We start from the raw sequence: 20,721 nt of genomic DNA, 5'->3' as shown, positions 1-20,721 counted from the left end.
GTGAATTGGGAATGAAATAAATTGGAGGCAGAGAGGTCAGACAATGCAACTTCCTCTCAATGGAGAGGTCAGAATACAGCAACTGCCTCTCAATCTCCTTTTATTATCATCATCATCATCATCATCATCATCATCATCCGCTCACATGAAGAGATCCGTTCTACAGGTCTGAGTTAGACCTCCAGCAGCCACTGGCAGGTGGCTCCGATATCGCAACAAATCACTACTAAAAAAACAACTCAATAACAATAGTAACCCTTAAAATGAAAGCTTCCAAACACGTGTAATATTTCTATTCTTTGTTGCTGCTTCATTTGGTGCCTGTAGCCAAGCTCTTTGAGAAATGGCTCCTAAAATTCTCTTTGTTTCAATAAGTCTTCCCAAATCTTAAACTTAGTGCCTTCTCTCTGAGATTACCAGAGCTTATCTCTTGTTTATACATACTTGTTTTCATGTTTTTCTCCCATTACATGGTAAAAATTTTTGACAATATATCACTGATATAATCCATTCCTTCCTTTTCTCCCATTAACATTTGCATAAGAACACTCTCCTTGGAGAGAGGTAATCTTATTTTGAATTCACTAGATTATGAGTTTCTTGAGAGCCAGATCCATGTTTTGCCTTTCTTTGTAGGCAATTTAGGTGGCACAGTGGATTGAGTGCTGGATCTGCAATCAGGAAGATTTGAATTTAAATCCAGTCTCAAACATTTGTCAGCTGTGTAACTCTGTGCAAGCCCTTTAACCTCTGATTATTACAGTTTTCTCATTTGTGAAAAGGGAATAATAACACCCACCTCGTTGTGAGGATAAAAAAGATATTTGTAAAGCACTTTGCAGACCTTCAAATAAATGATGGTTATTACTATTATTATCCCCAGGAGTTGGTGCCATTCCTGGTATATGATAGGCACTTAATAAATGGTTGTTGTCATTATGGTTGATGGTGTCGTAGTCATATACATCTACTCTATCTCTCCCAATTACACATTTTATACTTGGAAAAGAAAGGACCTTTCTCATCAGTACTTTCTAAGATACCTAGAAAAATGTTAGGCACTTTGTAAGAGTATTATATATTTGATTGATTAATTCTTCACAATGGCATTTTAAATGAGAAAGACAACTTTAATACAAAGAAAATTATGTTCTATTTGGAGTCAGAAGATGTGTTCCAACTCTGGCTACGCCACTTATGGCCTTTGGGAGGATATTTAACTTCTCTGGACTTCAGTTTCTTTATTTGCAAATTAAGAGAGTCGAACAAGATGACCCTTTCTAAAAACTCTAAAATGCCAGACATTATATGTGAACTCAAGGTTAGTACTACTTTATCATATCTCAGTCTCATAAATGCTTAGAGAATTGATGGCTTGGGGAGGAGAGAAATAGAATAGGGATGACTCATCAGTACAATCAGTAGCTACTGGTTTGATGGAGACAAGGAGAGTCAAATGTATTCTGCTGCCAAGAGGGCAGGATGACTGAACTAGTAAGGAAGAGGCATTGTGGGAAATAAAAAATGTAGACTGAAGGAAAATGAATCAATTTTGGTTATGGGAAGTCAATAATGGGAGAGGCAAGCAGGCAGCAGCACAAGCTTGTACATCAGAATTCATGGGAGATAGGAGATCAACAAATCAGGAGGATACTATACTAGGAAAGAATATGTCAACAGGGCAATATAACATTGAAGGAAGAAAGTTTAGAAATAGGAAATAAATTCAAAAGGAGCATATGATTTTCATTATAAAGGAACTTAATTCACTAATTGAATCCCCTAATTTTATAAATAGGGAAAGGGAAAACCAGAGAGGTGAAATAATTTACTTAATTTGGAATTTAAACCCATCATCTGACTCCCAAATCCTTTGCTGATTTTCCTACATCATTTTGGTTTTGTCCTTCATTTTTGAAGAGAACCAGTGACCTCATAGAGTGAAGTCTTGACTTATATGTGTATTGAATTTAAGTGAGGAAGAGTTGCACAAAGTTGTCAGCCTTACTCTGTCTTCCTAAATCATGGAAATCTAATGGCAAGACAAAGATGACCTTGACATCTTCAATTTATGAGCAAGTTCTTTACAGTACCTGCTTCAAGCCATTGGAACAAATTCTTCTCACCTACCTCTTCCCATGCTTGGGATGAGTACATCCCTACCTCACTCTTGGGTTTGAAGGCATTAATTACCCTCAAAATGCGTTAGCCTGTTTGCTAACATAGTATATCAGGATGTGGCTGCTGCACATACTACAGCTTCTTGGAGCCATAGGTGAGAGCTGGGTGAAAAGTAGACACCAAAGATAGATGAGCAACCATGAACAACACCTTTACATCAGATCCCATACACCCTGTTACATGATTAGAAATAAAGCTACAACCAAGTAGATAAGCAAGAACATAAAAATCAATGCTAGCTAGTGAAATAAGGTCCTAACTGAATTAGGAATACAGTAACTTCTATGGAGCAAATGCTGAAATTCTTTTCCTCTAGAAAAATATCATGCTCTGAAATGCAAAACATCCCTTACCACCTGAGTAGTCTTGAGCAAGTCTTGAGCAAGTAAGCCTTCCTATCTCAGGCCCTTAGTTTCATCATCTATCAAATGAAGGATTTGGTTTGGGTGACTTTTGATGTCTCTTCCAGCTTTATACCTAAAATGCTGACTCCCAGCTATTTCTAATGCCTCCATATAATGTATTGTAAGCCTGTTAATAAAAGTAGTATTGCATTAGTTTTAATCCCTTAGTGTGATTGGATTTGTACAATAGGTGCAAAATAACCATTGGCAGTCAGTGGAATGCCATTTATATTTCTGCTATTAATGGGTGACCCACTAAGCAATTTGTTAAATGCATTGCTTTGCAAATAGAAGGAAACTGATTTGCAATTAACTCTGACTGTACAGTTGATTCCTAACAATACATTTATGTTACCCCTTTAATGAATCTTTCAGGAATTTTCTAAAGATGTGGTTGCTCTCAGTTGAAACTAATTTGAAGACTTCAAAAGGCCCTACTTATGGAATTCCAAAGATCTGAAATAGGGTCTTTTTATGAGATATCTTTGATGTTTTTCCCACCTTGCTGCTGATTGTATTTTATTACTGTCTTGTAGTATTGCTATCTTTTTGGCAAAATCATGAAATCAAGTTATTCAGACTACTGTTTTGTTCTTTGTTTTTAACTTATTTAAAAAATTAAATCAAAAGGTGGAATTATCCAAATGCAAATTAAATCACAAGCATGTTCAAATTTTTAGATATTTTGAATTACTGTGAAAAAACTTCCCTAAGTTTTGGGCTTAATCAAATTATAGCACACTTTGAAAAGAAATGCAACTTTTTCCTTTTGAGTTCATTTAGTAATTTGAAGTGGATTATCAAAATGTTGTCAAGTGATGAGCCTCAGAGGGCATACATTAGATTAGGAAAAAAAATGTGTAGTGGTTATATTGCCTTTCTGAATCTCATTTTTTTTGATCCATAAAATGAGGGGATTAGATTCAATTATTTGTAAAGGCTTTTCCACTCCTAGAATCTAAAAGATTAATGTTTAGTATATTTCCAAAATTTTTATTTTCTTAAATAAGAAGAGGTAGTATGGCAAAATTTATAGGAACTGGCCCTGGCATCAGAAGCCCATTCATTCATTCAATAAACATTTATTAAGTACCTATTTATGATAGGTACTGCCCTTGGTTCTAGGACTATATAGACAGAAACAAAGCACTTCCTTTCTTCAGTAACTTGACATTATCTCAGGAAACCACATGTAAATAAAATGCAAAAATACAGACAAGATGATTTTTTTTTGAGAGGGAGGAGGAATAAAACTTGCCAGGGAGTGGAGTGATAATAAATTTTCTATACAGGTGGCACTCGATTTGTTTGAGCTCTGAATAAAATTAGAAACTCTATGAGGTAGAAATGAGGAAGGAGTGCATTCCAGGTATAAAGACAGGGGTGTGAACATGAATATGGAGAGTAACCTCTCATGTATAGGGAATAGACAGCCACATAGATCAATTGGAAAATAGACCACATGAAGGCAATTGAACATTAAGCTAGTCACATGTCTTCTCAATGCTTCCAAGAAACTCTACTTAAAATTAAATTGCAAATAGCAGTGAAAACAGTTTCCACACCAGATATGGCCTACATCAATGAAAACATTGATTGGAAAATTATATGGCAATCACCTAACCTAAAATCTTGTTTTGTGTATTTACTTCTTTTTTTTTCCTACATGTTTTCTTAGTAAAATTTTGCAAAAATTACAAAGGCAAAATTCAGTAAGGCCAAAATTGTAATTCTGTATCAGTGAGGTCTAAATTAATGAAAATTTCTTACAAAATCAAGATATACCTTTGTTTTGTGTCTCTGTAACCTATAGTGAGAGCCTTTATAATTATTGCTCTCATTGTCCTGATGACAAAATGTTACCCATCTTTTATGCCGTGCAAAGGTTAATTTGCAAAGCAATAACTTCTCTTTAATGGTTAGAGCTGAGATTTTAATTCTGTTGAGTTGTTACTTGGGAAGTCAAGGCAAAGTTAATTCTATTTTTATCATATTCTACCTTATTATTTCAAAAGCAAAGATTTTGGTCATATTCTTGACAAAACCATATGTATTATTTATTTTTAACAAAGAGAATGTCTTTTTGCCCCTGGGAAAAATAAAGTTATAAAAGAATATAATTTATGTGTATTAATTTCTCACTAAAAAATGTTTGCAATTTTCAAGTTTATTTGCTCTTTTATTTGGAGAGGCAAAATTTACGCAATAACTTGAAACCAACCATTATATATTAGCAAATTTTTATGCTCACCATTTGGAAAGAAAAAAAATCTTAAAACATACTCAGTTATTGGTATTATATAATATTTATTAAGCACTGAGAGTGTGCCTAGTGCTGTTTAGGACATATAAAAGACAGTCCTTGCTTCCCAAAGGATGTACATTCCTTAATAATACTCATTCTTAAAAGTTCATTTTATTCTTTATATATCAGGTTGTTTATAAGGCATAAGAAAAAAAAACAGTTCATTGCATTTTCATTATTACTTAAATATTAAATATTGTCTAATAACATTTCTTCCCCCCCCCCCCACAATCACACCAAAGATCACCAATATCTTTTCCATTTTATACAAGTTTCCATAGTACAATATACAGTATATACTGGTTTGGTAATTAGTTCACAAGATTGACCACAATATTCTTGTAGGTTGCTTTTGTTCACAATGAACCTACTGTGTGTCAAACATATTCATGAATTATTGCACCACTTAACAGAATCCTTGCTTGTTGGAGTCTGCTACAGGTAAGTCATGAGACATGTAGGTTAAGAAGTGAAGCATGTCTATTAAACTAGCCTTGCAGAAAGTCATATAGCAGCATGCCTTGAATTACTAATAATTTATGACCACCTAGTAGGGAAAAATGCCAATTTCATTTATTACACCTATTATACAGACTGTATAGTCTTAATAAAGGAGAGTGTAAGTAAAAGTTTTGACAAATTTTTTTTTAAATTGTGAGTTGGTAATATTTTTTACTTATCTGCAAGGCTGTGTTCAAAATACAGCTGAAACCAAACAGATCTACAAAGAAAGATGAAATGATTATGAATTTAATCGTTGGCTAAGAATAACTTATTTTAGCATATATTTCTCATAATTGTATCTGAATATTTATTTAAAACACAACACATACATCCAAAAAAGGTGACCCAATATTGAGAGAGGTTGGAATTACGTGAATTTTTCTATGAGGATATCAATCTTCAGGCACAGTGTACTAACTGTATCACTTAGAAAAATGTCAGAGAGTACAGTGCCTGCTACACAAGGATAGCAAAGAAGACATGAAACACCACAGCAACTTGCTGAATAGCCACTTAGGGAAATACCCCAGTTCAGAGATGCTTGATGGGCTTCAGCAATGTTGTACAGGACTAAAGAGTCCTGGCCTCACTCCCCTGCAAATGAAGGAATGTAGAGAACCTGGGAGAGCTCACAAGCCAAGAAATGTGGTGCTAGGAGAAAACTCTGTGTCTGAGGAAAGACCAGAGCATCTCCCCAGAACCCACTGCTTACATATACAGGGCTATCTTCATAATCACTAAGATTAGCATGTACTTCTGACCATAATGACTTCCTAATAAAAAAACATTTGCTATGGTGATATTTGTCAGGTTGATCTAATATGATCCCAAAGGGCTCTGTGCTCTATGGAAGCCCTTCTTATCATTATGGTTCTTCTAAACCACTGACCCTTATGTTGTGAATCAGTGAAAAATGTGCTGAGTTTGGAGTCATAGAATCTGGATTCAAATCCCCACAAATCTCAAAGTGAGATTTATTAAATGGCCTTGAACAACTCAGGTCTTCTCCAAGCCTCATTTTTGTCACTGACAAAATGATGGTTTCTATGGTCCCCTTTTGCTCTAAATCTATTATTATAGAGGTACTAATAGCTATGGAATCACCTATTATTTATCAACGAGGCTGGATTTTGTTTTGAGAAGTTGTATTGGAAGTAAAGAATCAGTCTAGTTTTCTCTGCTTCTCTCATGGCAAACACACATGAGAAGGCACATGTTCTTACAGGCTTTTATGCCTTTAAATATGAGACATAGAGCCACATTGCTCTGTGTGTATATGTTTCAGGCATCCCCAAAGAGGGGGGCAAAAAAGAGCTGAATTTCTAGAAAGAAGTGATAGCATCTTTTCTGTTGATCTTACTAAAGAGAGGATAAGGAGATTTAAAAATGGTCCTGGCATATAGGTATAATCTGTCCAACTCTTTTGGAAGCCATAGAACAAGAATATAGTTGTTATTCTTGACTTCATGCTGGCTTCACTTTGGAAGGAGAGACTTGTGGGACTGAGGCTAAAAGCTGAGTGAAGAGGGGTCTGGGAAATCACACCTGATTGTTTACTTCCATTTTTGCATCTCAATAGGAGCTAATACAGTGATCTCCTTGGTTGGAAGACAAAAATGTTCATTGTGTTCAGTTCAGATTAAAATACTCCAACTCTCAGACACTGATGAGATGCATTTTTTTTAAATAGTCAATTTTTATCTATAAGCAGAATTTTAACCTTTTTAGTTTCAATCCACAAATCCATATCTTCACATATGAAGATTTCAGTATCCTAAATGAAAGTCCATGGATATGACTTTGCAAACAGAATTAATAAGGCTATTTCTTAAACTAAAGTTCAATCATGTATTAAATTAGCCAGCACTAAAATGCTAATAGATTGATTTAATATTTACTGAGCACCTTCCTACCCTATCTAAGGCATATCCAAGATATGCAATTAAGCACATGAAATTACATATAACTATTTTGGAGTTTTTATGAATGTTTAGATTCCTATTCATACAAAAATAGGCAATCCTTGTCCAACAACAACAATAAAAAATTGTAATTATCCATTGTGGTTGGAAAGGATCACTTTAAAAAACTTGTCAGCCTTTGTTTCCTTTTAACCAATAACTTGAAATTAGATTTTTCAGTAAGATTGCTAAATTATTCACCAAATTATAAGAAAGAAAATACTATTGGGAACTTTCTGTATACCAGAGTTATGATATTTTTCGATTAAATTATCAGAAAATACAAAACATTTTAAGTATATCTCCAGAAATTAGAAGAAGAAGAGGGGAAAAAAATATCTCAGTAACCAGTTATGGAAATATACCATTAGGCAAGCATTGAAAAAAAATGATAGCAATTAGAAATAGATGGTTTTTATAATGTGGTTTACAAAATATTATGTAGTGAAAATATAAGAAGTAAACTGTTATCTCTATCCTGTGAGGCAGAAAGACATGTTTCAGTGTCTCTAGGAAAACAGGACGAGGAATCCAAGTAGGAGAAATATTACTGAGATTGATGCTCATTGCCCCTGCAAAGAAAGGAATTTCACCCTTTAGTATCCATGATTTTCAAAAGTAACTTTTTACATGAAAGTATTTGAGATATTATTAAACATAATTTTTGAAAGTGTGTGTGTGTGTGTGTGTGTGTGTGTGTATGTATGTGTGTGTGGGTGTCGGGGTGTGTTGGGGGTTGATTTCAGTCTACAATACTCTATGCTTTAGTCAAGTAAGTTTCCAGAGCAAATTTTCCTGCCAGATCCTAATAGAATTGACCTATTCTTCCTTTTCACAAGTCAATAATGAGCAGAAGCAAGAGGGGGTACACAGTGTAATAAAATGGAGAACTGCCAAGTGGGAAAGAACTTGCACATGGATTGTAATGAAGGGAGAAGGGCAAGAATGAATAATCAAGAGCCCTTTAGGAATTTTAATAAGGAAATATACAACCTGCTTCTACTGGACAATAAATGTATATATGACTAAGTAAAAATATAATACATTCATATTTCTTTACAATTTAATATCTCTTAGCTTGGCTGCTCCAAGGAGACAAGTATCAAATATCTTCATTATAATACAATTGCCACTGCCTACTTTCATAAAAAATGTCACAAGAGGCAAATGCATGCTTTCTTTTCTTTCTTTCATTCCTTTTTTTTTTTTGCTTGGAATTCTATTAATTTCACTGCTAAAATGTATTATTTTGGTAGGAAAAATATTACACTTCTAAAAATGCATAAAAATTTTGATTGAGTTGACTTGAATAGTGCATTTCTTTCTAAAAGTAGACTTTCTTGAAAATTATCTTTATCATTTACAGAATAACCACCATGATATTACATTCATTCCAATAAATTGTTATTATATTGCCACAAGATGTGAAAATACAAGAGAAGATATCTGGAATTATGTACAGTTAACAGTCCAGTATTCTTGGTCCTCTTTATGGAGTCATGACTTCATTGTACAAATGGGCACAACAATGACCAAGATGACAGTGCAAGCAGCTGCTGTAATCAAGGCAGCAATCTTGCACACCTTTGCTCTTCGGAACTCAGCCTCTTTACGTTTTAACAATGAATCATAGCCTGGAGTATAAATATCTTCCATCCAGTATTCTAAATTATTTGGATTTAAAGATTCTTGAGTCTAAAAGTGAAAGGGACAAAAAACAAACAAAAAATATATAAATACTTAGAATTGCTTAAAAAACAAATTAAACAACACATGTTGGCATCTGTCAGTCCTAGTACTTTTAATGTTAGTTTTGCAACTAGCCACTACTAACATTAAGCAAGTCAACATTGCCCCCTCCCTCAGCCACTCAGTTACAAAATGACTGTTAGATCTATTCACTACAGCCTTGCAAAGTGTATATACCTCTCATCCCTCTACCACAAATGTCTTGAATTTTCTGAAACAAAGAAAATAAAATAAAAAAAGAAAATACAATCTGCGAGCAAGTGAAATATTGTGAAGTACAAATCTACTACATATAATTATCAGTACCATCTTCAGCTACTATTCCTACTGATATAATATATTGGGAAGATTTTCACACCAGGGACATGCCCATTGAAAGTACTGAGAAGAAACAAGAAAATAATCTTTAGACCAACAACCTTGTAATTATAATCACTACAAGGACAGTCCCATACTAAACTATTAGGAAACCTTTCTCTTGAAAACTCAAAGGTCCCTCTTTTTAAAATGCTAAAAAAAACAAACAAAAAAATCTACCTGAGCAATTCAAGTGAATTTAGAATTTTAGTGCTGGAAGGTACCTGAGAGATAATCATGTAGTCTCAAATTCTCATTTTTGTAATGAGCCAACAGGCTCATAAAGTCAAAGTCCTACAGTAAGTTACTGGCAGAGCCAGCACTAGAGAACCTAGATCTTATGATGCTCCAGAACTCTTGACTACATTGTGCTTTTATGTAGGTAAACCTATATACAATTACAAAGTCATGGTAATATCATTTGTTTGAATGGCTATTTAGAAAACTCTGCACTCACAGATTAACCTAGGAATTTTCCCTTCTACTCTGATCTTAGTTATGATTAAAAATTCCTTTTATCTTCCCTCAACAGGAAGTATCAATTGCATCAGGCCTCTTGGTTTCATCGAGATTAATGAAACATCTTAAGGAGGCATCTCATTTTTTTTATATTGCCTATGCATTCCACTTCACATGGACAATCTGAACCATGAAGAACTTTGACACACAGCAGGGAAGTTTCCTAATTGCATGAAAACAGTTCTAAGATATATGAAAGTCAAATATAAGCAGTTCCTTTATACATTTTTAATTGATGTTCAACTAAAGCCCAGAAGCCAAAATTTCCATTTGTTGGAACTGGTAGGGGTTATTCATTACTGTATTTGAAAGAAAACATCAGTATAGCTATCGCTTTATTTTTATTTAATTTTTTAATGCTCAATAACAGAGGAACATTAGAGTCTCACACATTCCTGAATGATCAAAGAAAATATTACTCTGAAACAGGATGCTTCTCAATGACCATCTTTCAACAGTCTTTGGATGTCAGTGTTGTATTATCCATAAAAAATGTTTTGCCCAAATGACTCCTCCTACTTTCCCACCCTCACCCATTGCTATATCTAATTGCCAGTAGCTTGGCTAATATACAATTCAAAAGGTATCATTTGGAGCTATGGAGCTGCTACTGTCCCATTACATCCCCTCTTTCTTTCCATTTAAGGCAAGTGAAGTTGATGTCTAACTTCATTACCTTAAAGCTATAAGAAACTAGCTCCTCGATAGATCATATGTCAAAAAGATAGCAGATCTTCACTACTCAGAAAATCTGTAAATAGGGCTGTGGTGAAGGAAGAAATCAACATTGTCCCATACCCAGCTTTAATAAGCTCTCTGGCTCTAATGGAAGTCTTGGATAACTGAAATTTAGTGTCAGTGCTGGCCAGGGGGTGACTCAAACACTAGATTCAAGTGCTTGAATAATGGAAAATGGGAAAGACCAAGTTGGGATTGTTGGGACTTTGGCTTTTTCTACTCTCTAAAGAAACCAACAGAGGAAAAGATATCAGTAGTAAGTATTAGTCCTGCTGATAAGCATGCATCATTTATCTTTTATATGGACATATGATTGTCCATGCTGAAACATACAGGACACCTAAGGTTTTGTCTAAGTGAGAAATGGAAATTATGGAGAAAAATGAAAATGGAATGATTTATTATAAATGACATCATGGTCATCTTTAATGCTCGAAAAGAGCATGATACAGGAGAAAGAGAACATTGAATTTAGAGTCAAAGGAACTGAGGAACTGGGCTTGAATCCCAATTTAGTCCCTTAAGAGTTTGGTTAGACTTTTGAGAAAGTCATTTGCCTGCTCTGCATTTTTATTTTCTCATCCCTGAACCAGGGTTGCGGCTTGTACTTGAGGGCTTCTAAGGTCTCTTCCATCTTTAAATCCTGCTGTCTTGTATCTTTAATCCTGGAAGTATTTTGTCATTGGTTAACCAGAGTTGAATTTCAATGCCATCTGACTATATTCTCATAGAATATGTAAGAAAAACTGCATTTGATTACTTAATTGTTCATTTTCCCTTCTAGATTTTAAAGCACAGAGAGATACTACCTAATACCTCTCTGATATTCACTTTCTAGTACAACTGAAATTCCTTTCTAATAATTTCTTAGGGTTAAGACATAATCCTGGAAGACCCAGGTCAAAAGTTGCACATGATACCTCGGAAATGTAACATCAATCAAAGAATATGACTAAAATAACTGTAGGATAGAATTACATACAATGTACATATCTAATGAAAAGTTTTTCAAGTGATGTAAGCAAAAATAACTCAGCTGATGTCTATATATGCCAAATGAAAGGAGGGTCTACACTTTGGCACACACTAAGAAATATTCACAATTTCATGGTAAGCTGACATGCTTCATTAATATCACCACCAGCATCATCATCACAGCATATTATTTATGTTAATGAAATAGATACAACTATATTTAGAGTTTTTGCTGTCTCTTCATCTCTAAAATCAGAATAAATACTTGCTCTCTTTATCTCAGTGCTTATTTGAAGACCAAATAAAAAAGTGCATGTAAAGCATCTTGGAAACTATATACTGGTGGTTTACCCCCTTCTGTGCTATAATTGGATATACTATTAATACTCATTCAATTTTTCATTCTTCTTTATTCTTCCTAATGCTTAGGAGATGTAGAAAGATACGATTCTAAAACTAGAAGGGACTTCAAAAGTCATCAGGTGCTCTTCTTCACATTATAGTTAAGAAGCCCAAGGCCCACACACACCAAATGTTTTGCCCAAGGTCTCAGATTTAGTGAGAGACATATCCAGGAGTAGAATCCAGCTTTGTTGACTTAGGGGTAAAGTTCAGGGACCTGACTACAATTGTGCCAAAAGACGTTCTAAAATAGTAAAGTTATAGTAAAGGTAGTATAGTATAGTATGGTAAGGTATATAGTATGGTATGGTATGGCATGGTATGCTATAATATAGTAAAGATAGTATAAGAAACCTATCAAAAAATGCAATTCTTACCTAGTCCAAAACCTTGGCATGCTCACATGAAGGGTCAACTAGAAAGATGATGGAATATGACATATACATGTGGGACACAATATACAGAGAACTGACAAGAAATACAAAACTGCATAGTATTTAGACTGTAAAAAGAGGTTTTGAAATATATTTGATTTAATGGAAAAATCAATTTTAATATGTCATCTGAGCCTTACTTATTATCTAACTCAACTAATAAACAAACATTTATTAAGCACCATCTGCTTACAAAACACTGAATGAGTCATTGAGTGGGGAGGGAGGAGAAGAGAGGCAATATCAAAAATAAATGATACATGATCCCTTACCCTTACTTTTCTACTTCTGAACTTAATAAATACTTTTATCAGTTGTTTAAATAATTTAATATTTATAGTTAGCATTACTACACTCTCTACATTATGGGGAAAGTTTGGCTGAGCCATAAACTTGCAGTTGGCAGAAATTGTGGCCAATTGCTTTTTGTAAATTCCATATTACCTAAAATAATACCCAACATTTCATTTTTTTGACAATGGACCTAAAATTTCATGAAACTTGAGATGTCCTGGTGTGGAAATGCTCATCACTGATGCAGACTGACAGCTCATCTGTAAAACCTAGCCTCAGAGAGTTGTCTGAGCTCAGAAGAGCTAAGTGATTTCACAGAGTCAGTGGATGGGAATTATACCTACAATTTTTACTCTAAAGCCAATCTTTCACTACAGGTGTTGCCTTCCACCTTACACAAAGGAGATGCTTAACAAATGTTTACAGAGTGAATGGATAAACCCTCTAAGTTTTAGTTCACAACACATTTAAAGCTTTAAATTTTACGTGGGCCTTGTGAAACCAACCTTAAAGGCTGGGTCTCTAAAACCCAGTGCGAGCCTTTGTTGCTTCCATTCCAGTGTCTGCAACTAAACAGGGACATTCATTCACTTCCCTGTGGATGAAGCCCCGTTGGCTCCACGGCCTATCGCGTACTTTGAGGGCATAGCTGCGCCTTTGCTCCTGCAGTGATGTGTTAGAGAAGACAATTGGGGAGTGAGTGAAACTAACTGGAGGTGCCAGGAATGGTGCCCACCAAATGAAAACTGGCCCTGTAAGTACATGGAAAACATGCCTCTAAAATTATGACTGAACACATAGAGTTCTGGTGGTGACTCTTACCTCAGAACTGCTCCATATGGAGACACAATCCATATGTTGGGTCCCAAAAATATGTTTATCCCACGTTCTACATATGGAAGGAGAAATCAGCTTGTATTTCATTAAACAGTTTTGTCTTGAGATTTGAGACCAAATAGTATAGACACTGTATTTGACATGGCTTATGCTGAAATTTTAAACAAATCTTTACCTAAGCAAATGTCAAACAATCACTTTCATGGTTGAATACACTCCACTTTTATATATAATTTTCCCTCTCTCTCTTTCTATGTCTTGGGCAAGTTTAGAAACACATGGTTGTGGGTCAAAATATATCAAAGTTCTTAGGGTGAGATGAAAGGGTGGTGACTTAACTACTCACTGCAGGAGCTCTTGACGGTATTCTGAACTACATAGTCTGTCTAAGTATCTGTGGGTGTGTGGAAGGGATGGTTCCTGAAAATAGGCCCAAAACTCACCTGGAGATCCAGAGCCGTCAGCTTCCCCTTTTCCCCAGAGTTTCTTGTGTATTCTTCTATGGTCCAAGAAGGCTGGACTCGCTTGACTTCAGCCATTTCAGTCAGTCTCATGTCAGTGTACATTGGATTGCTTTTCATGTGTGATTTGAGTGATGAAGGGTAGGGGTGAGGACTGAAGACTTGTTCCACCAAGAAACCATCTTTCGGCTGCTTAGCTATTCGGTGGGGCTGAGGAATTTCATATTGTCTGTCTGCCTGGAATATGGCACAAAGGAATTCCCAGGGAGGGTGGAAACAGATGATTGAAAGAGATTTAAATGTATTACTTTCAGGAGATACAGTTTTGCTTTTCAAGATTGAAGCTATGTTATCCAGGATGCCCTCCCCCACATCCTCAGAGGGAAAACAGTAACAGTAATCACCACCACAATAACAACAATGCTATTCTGGGGGAAAGAGGGACAGGAAATGTATGGATTTATTTCATAAAAGTGCCCAAGAAGTATTACTGAAGGCATACGTAAGACTGAGCTCCTAAGTTTGGAAACATATCACGCTTCTCCTACTTAATAGTTATTCTCTTTTTGGTGAAATTTATAATGTGTAATGTTGTCGACAATCACCCATAAAGAATGGGGTTTTACTTTAATACCATCTTTGGGGTTCATGCCTACAAATAATGTCATTTCTGGGTGAGATCATTTTATAACAAGATTTTTCTGAGGTTTTCAATTTCTACCTCTTATGGGATGCTGATTTTTATGTTATACATCAAAGTTCTACATTAGAATAAGTGGTAATGTAACAAGGTTTCAGCAAAAAAAAAATTTAAACTAGATTTATATATATATATTTTACACATATAAATGATACTGTCTGTCTATATACACATAGAGAAAGGGAAGAAAGAAAGGGGAATAAGGAAAAAAAAGAGGGGGAAAAGTTAGAGACAGTAAAGTAGAAAGAATGAGAGAGGAGTTTGGCTATGCTATTGTCATAGAAAGAATAGCATTGGCCTTGGATCACAACATTTGGTTCTGCCATTTAATAGCCTTGTGTTAATTCTGAAACTCATAATCCTCAGATTCCAGAAATTCTGTGTTGTTCTGTCTTCCTACTGAGCTGCTGGAGTCCACACTCTTCTTCCTTTTCCTCTTCCTCTTTAGAAGTACCCTAATTCCCATCTGGACTGCTAAGTCCTTGCTTGGTAAAGAGTTCACTATTTGTAGCCAAATAGTTAGATACTTACCCCTTTCTACCCTGCCCGTACCCCTCACTTCCTATCTCTTGATCTGGGAACAAAAGTCAAATCCATATTATCACTCTTGACAAGAATATGCTCTTATACTATGGATCTACTCCTGTGACTTTCCTAACTAAAATATCTATCTCTTTCATCACTTCTTCTGGTATGTATTGTCTATCTCCATTAGAATGTAAAATACTCCTTTGCAGAGGTCAAGGACTACTGGTTACTACAAGACTGCCAGATTTTTTTCAATGGTGTTAATGGTTTTGCTGAATATTTTTCTTTCTATTTTTTTTAAACATCATTGAAAGTTTACAAGGTTAAAAGATGGTTTTTTGGGAGGAGGAAGAAAGGCTCAAGGAGGGGAGGGAAAAATCTACATGTAAAAACAAAAAGTTCCAATAAAAACCTATTAAAATACAAAAAATAATATAAGCTCATTTACAGGGACTGTCTGGCTTTGTATATTTGCATCTCCAACATCTAGCACAATGATCAATACTTAATAAGCCTTTAATAAATGCTTGTTGGTGACTACCTAAGATCACACATATAGTAAGAGATCAAGATTTGATCTAATTCTAACTCCAACACTCCTACAGTACTATGCTGTTTCAATCTTTGTTAAAAATTTTCCTTGTAATCTTGAAACTTATATGATCTCTTTTGCACTCATCTACTCCACTGAAGTTTTCAAAAGTTCCACTGGAATTATATTATACTCTGATAACATGAATATTGTTTATGGTTTCCCCCTCCCTTCACAACACTCCCTAATCCAAATGTTCCTCTTCTTTTTTTTTGGAGCCATTTCACAAATCCCCAGCCTTCCTTATTCTGCCTTTCAAAATTCCATAGATCCTATGTCCAGTAATATCTTTCCCTCTTTTTTCGGTTTAGTCATTTATCAGTGAGCAATAACTTGTAAATAGCTAGTGAAGGTATGACTGTCTGGCATTTTGAAAGAAAGGTACAACAGATTTGAAACTTCAACCAAAGTAATTCTTTCTGTTATATTTAAAATTAATGTTATTAGGGTCTCTATAAGAATTAATTTTGACTAAAAAGTTAGTATAGCTTTGTGAATAAATGTTTACTATCAAGAAAAGAAGAGGAATTTGAATCTTGGTAGCGTGCCCACATATGGAGGCTTTAGGGGAGAAAATTTAAAAAGCTTTCTATACAGTGCATGAATGGAATCTAATAATCAATCAATGATTGCATTCCCAAAGTGTTTACTCATTAATAGCTTTTCCCTTTATTTAATTTTCTTTTGGGAGTGGGGTGGGGTGGCAATAAAATGGGGCACTTGAAAGAAATCTTGCTTTTGCCAAAATGATTTGTCTTTAGTGACTCTGATGTCTTTTGATATACTGTCTTTTCTGTGGCCACCTGCCATGACTTAGCTTCTGATACTCCTTAAGCCTCAACTGAAATCTCATTTTCTATAGAAGGCTTTCCCATCTCCCTTAGCCTCCTCCCACAGTTCTAGTGTTTTGGTTCTTCTTTTTTTATTTTTTATTTTTTTTAGGTAATCAGCCAATTACACTGTATGTATCTGGCATGTGCAATTTTTTTTGGGGGGGGGCATGTAATCTCCACCATTTGAATATAAGCTTGAGGGCAGCAACTATATGTGGGTTTTTCTTGATATCCTTAATAAGTTAATGACTGTTTTCTGACTTAATTTCATAAGGGATTAAGTTATTAATTGGGACTTTGAGTATGCATAAGGACCTTGGTTATGCCTCTTAGAAAAGTCATATAAATCAAGAGATCATAGACATAGAACTATAGATGACCTCAGAAGCTTTTGAAAATGAAGCAGAATAAGGCAAAATGTTTTGCCCAAGGTCACATAGCACCAGAGGCAATATCTGAACCCAGATTTTCTGCCTCTAGAGTTAGTGCTCTTCCCACTGTACCCTGCACCCAACCCCCACCCTGTTATTATGTCTCTGTGGGGGGATGATTCAGTTGGCTAAGACTATTGTGAATCAGAGCCAACTCTTTGCACTGGGCATATAAAAGGGTTCAGGGAGATTTGCCAGAATTTGTTGGGGAGAGATCCAGAAAGGGAGCTGAGATTCCCAGGGGATACTCTAGATATGCACAAAATGAGCCAAAGAGATATGATTTGGATGGGAAACATCCCCATATTGAACCTGCTATTTATAAGCTCAGAGTTTGGGGTATCAGGCCATGTGTGACTTTTGGATCAAATTACTTTCTGCCTGCAATAACCCAATATGTACAAGTTATGACTGAATGACCCCTTCAAGAACAGCTCAATTCTGTTGAACTGTATAAGGAGCTTTCTTCAGCAAATAGAGATTGGCTAAATCCAGATAGAAATGCAGTGGGCAAAAAGGGAAGGAATGCTTTGTAATATGTAACGGCTGGACTTTCAGACAAGCTGAGAATATTTTATAGCTTGTGTCCAAGCTCTTCTACAATATTGATTATATGAGCTTAAATTGAAATTACCTCTTTTGATTTTCTGTGCCAGTCCTTATTTTCTGCAGCCCCTCTGTCTTTTATCTCTTCTTCATTAAGTCCAACCTCATTGGTATAAGTAATTGCCCTCCAGTCTCTGGGAGAATTGGAAATGCTTGCTATTTTGGACTCGGTAGCACTATTCTCCTCAGTCAGTGACCTTGAGGACCTTCTGGTAAACAGACTCTTTTTTAAGGCCTTGACTCGAAGGCTTTCACTGTTACTTCCACTAGCATCAGAACAACACCAATCTGGACTGTTTTCCAACTTGCTTCCATGTGAGCCATTATGGGGATGGAATATTTGAGGGGAGGTACTGTCATCAGATGGAACCTCACTCGTTAAGGAATTCAGATCAATTTGTACACTGACTTTCTCAGGCTGTTGTATCTTTTGATCCAATCTGTTTAATTTGCCTAAAACTTGAGAGATTTCTTCTCGGACCCCTGACAGAGATTCCAGTTTTCTTTCTATCTCACCAATCCTAAGCACTAGTTTGCAAACACTTGTCTTCAACTCATCTTCAGGAGTGTCCTTTTCAGATCGGACCCCCTTGTCTATCTTATTGCCAATATTTCCATTGGCAATTTTGGCCAGGTTGTGCTCAGGTGAGCTGTCACAGTCTGATTTGTTCAGCTGAGATAAGGATCCAGTGCTGTTGTAACAAGAGGATTGTATAACTCCTGTAGAACCACAGATGCTCATGTCATCCAGAAACCTAAAAATGTCACTGATGTCATCACTAACAATTTCTGAATCCTCATCTGATTGTTTGATTGAATGCCTTTCACCATACTTGCTCTGATTGGAGGAACACAGATCTTTACATTTCTTGAGCTCCAGAATGTGCTGGTCAGTTTGAGTCCCCACACTACTTGTTTTGTCAATGCTCATCTGAACTGTGGTACAATTAATGCTTTTGTCTTTAAACTTTTTGATCGGCTCGTGTTTCTCCATGTCAATGGGAGAAGGAATCTCTTTAGGCTTGTGAACATTTTGTTTCACTGCATAGCTTGTGGGGATAATTGCTTGTTGATCTTTTGGATTTAGGTATGTCTGGTGCCTGTCTGGGGCTGAAAAATTAGAAGAGGGGTTGCTTGAACTCTGATATCGAGGTTTTTCATCAGTTGGGTTCCTATTGAAAAAAGACCTTTCAAAGTCAGGAACCTCCTCAGTGTTTAAACTCCAGCTCTTTGCTGGCCAGGCAGTCTGCTTACTTGGCCTCCCTGACCACCTCTTCCCTTCTTGGGCCCCTAGTACAGTAGTGGGTCCAAAATATGTAGAAGCTTGGAGATCATCCAAACTCTCATGCTTTGCCCTTCTTTTGTCAGGTATAGGAGAGTAAACAGGATTTAAATATTGGCTATTGTATGGCATTTCAAAGCTGTGATTAAAGAAAGCTGGCTTATGAGTTTCTTTTCTGGTCTGTGGCTCCCCCAGCACATCATCTGTTTTCTTGCCAGGGGGCACTAAGCTTGGTGACACTGCGATCAGATTATGAAAATCTTCTTTAAAAATGTTTCTCTTCTGCACACAGGACTGGACCACAAAGGGCTCCTCATTGGAAATGAAGGTTTCTTTGATCCCGGGGTTCATGGGCAAAGAGTCTTGATCTGATATAGACTCATTCTCAATGTTCATGGGAAAATAAGTGCTCTGCATTTCACATGGTTGAGAATTTGCAATGGAATAGGATGCCAAAGCCTGCAGCCTGTCAAGTGAAGCTGCCCGGCTCTTTGTCTCCTTATTGACTCCCAGCAAAAAATTGGGCTCTGAAGCAGGTACAAACTGTTGGCAGTCTTTGCAATCCATCTTCCTACACTTTGAGGATCGTCTTGCTGAATAGCCTCGGCTAAATTCTCTCTCTCTTGGTTCACAGTTAGGAGGCACACAGTCTATCACATTGCATATCTCAGTGTCAGACCTGCATGATTCAAATGATTCATTCTTTCTAACTTTCTGTCGTGCTGCAGGCAATTTTTCCTTTGCTGCACCCCCATTCATTTGGATCAGGTTGAATATTGTTACTATATCTGCAGCCACCATGATTTTCTTTGATTGCTGATTGTTCACAGTGCATCTCATTTTGTCTTTGAATAAAGTTGCTGGAAAATTTGGATCGAGACAAGCTGTATAAAACAGCACACTTCTCAACTTGGCTAGCTGAGATAAATCAAATCGAGCACACAATGATTTGCAAAGGTCCTGGTAAGAAACTGTGTTCTGTTTGGTGTCTAGCTCCTCCAAAATCTTCACCAAGAAGAGGGATGATTCCTGGTTAGTCTCCATGATTTGGATTGCCTAAGTTTTCACTGTCTACACTGAAAATTGCAGGTCAGTTCTATACAGACAAACATCAAAGGGGAAAAAAAATCAAATAGTCACAAACAAATCATAGATTATCAGTAAGAATTTATGTACATAGCATTACAGAAATATATGTTTAAATGATTACTCTAACTCATCTGAGTTGGGCACACCATAAAAATCAAAGCACAAAATTGATGACATATAACTCTCATTGTCTGCTAAACATCTAGGTAGTCCTAAAAAAGTATAGACTCCCATCGTTTGACAACACTTGATTTTCACTAGTCATACCTCATTTGGAACAGGCATTTTTCATGCTTGACTTGCCATTGATTTTAAAGATGACTTAGTTAATGAATATCTGCCACAGTGCAGCAGGGAGCCGAATATTTTAAAATTAACATTGATATTCAGTGGGTTTCTCTTTTTGGAATACTCTCTTCATTCATATTGGAATGCCTAGTTCTTCTAAGGCTCAGCTCATTCTATTTTATCTTATTCATTTTCATTCTACTACATTCTATTCAATTTCATTAGTTGTCAACCTATGCTCCTGACCTCTC

General features: G+C 35.9%; 1 protein-coding gene across 1 annotated transcript in view; it reads right to left on the bottom strand.

Moving 5' to 3' along the window:
* Nucleotides 1–4,872: 4,872 nt before the first annotated feature.
* The window catches only part of MINAR1 (membrane integral NOTCH2 associated receptor 1), a 37,734-nt gene continuing 21,885 nt past the window's right edge, over nt 4,873–20,721 (bottom strand). Inside the window, exons 2-4 of the mRNA XM_051981147.1 lie at nt 17,840–20,189; nt 14,104–14,358; nt 4,873–9,050 (exon numbers count right to left, since the gene is read on the bottom strand). Of these exons, the coding sequence (XP_051837107.1) occupies nt 8,853–9,050; nt 14,104–14,358; nt 17,840–20,137 (2,751 nt within the window). The 5' untranslated portion in view covers nt 20,138–20,189 and the 3' untranslated portion in view covers nt 4,873–8,852. The remainder of the gene's footprint in view (nt 9,051–14,103; nt 14,359–17,839; nt 20,190–20,721) is intronic.

This window comes from Antechinus flavipes, chromosome 2 (assembly GCF_016432865.1).
Source record: "Antechinus flavipes isolate AdamAnt ecotype Samford, QLD, Australia chromosome 2, AdamAnt_v2, whole genome shotgun sequence".
Classification (NCBI taxonomy): domain Eukaryota; kingdom Metazoa; phylum Chordata; class Mammalia; order Dasyuromorphia; family Dasyuridae; genus Antechinus; species Antechinus flavipes.
This window is presented reverse-complemented; position numbering and strand designations above follow the sequence as displayed.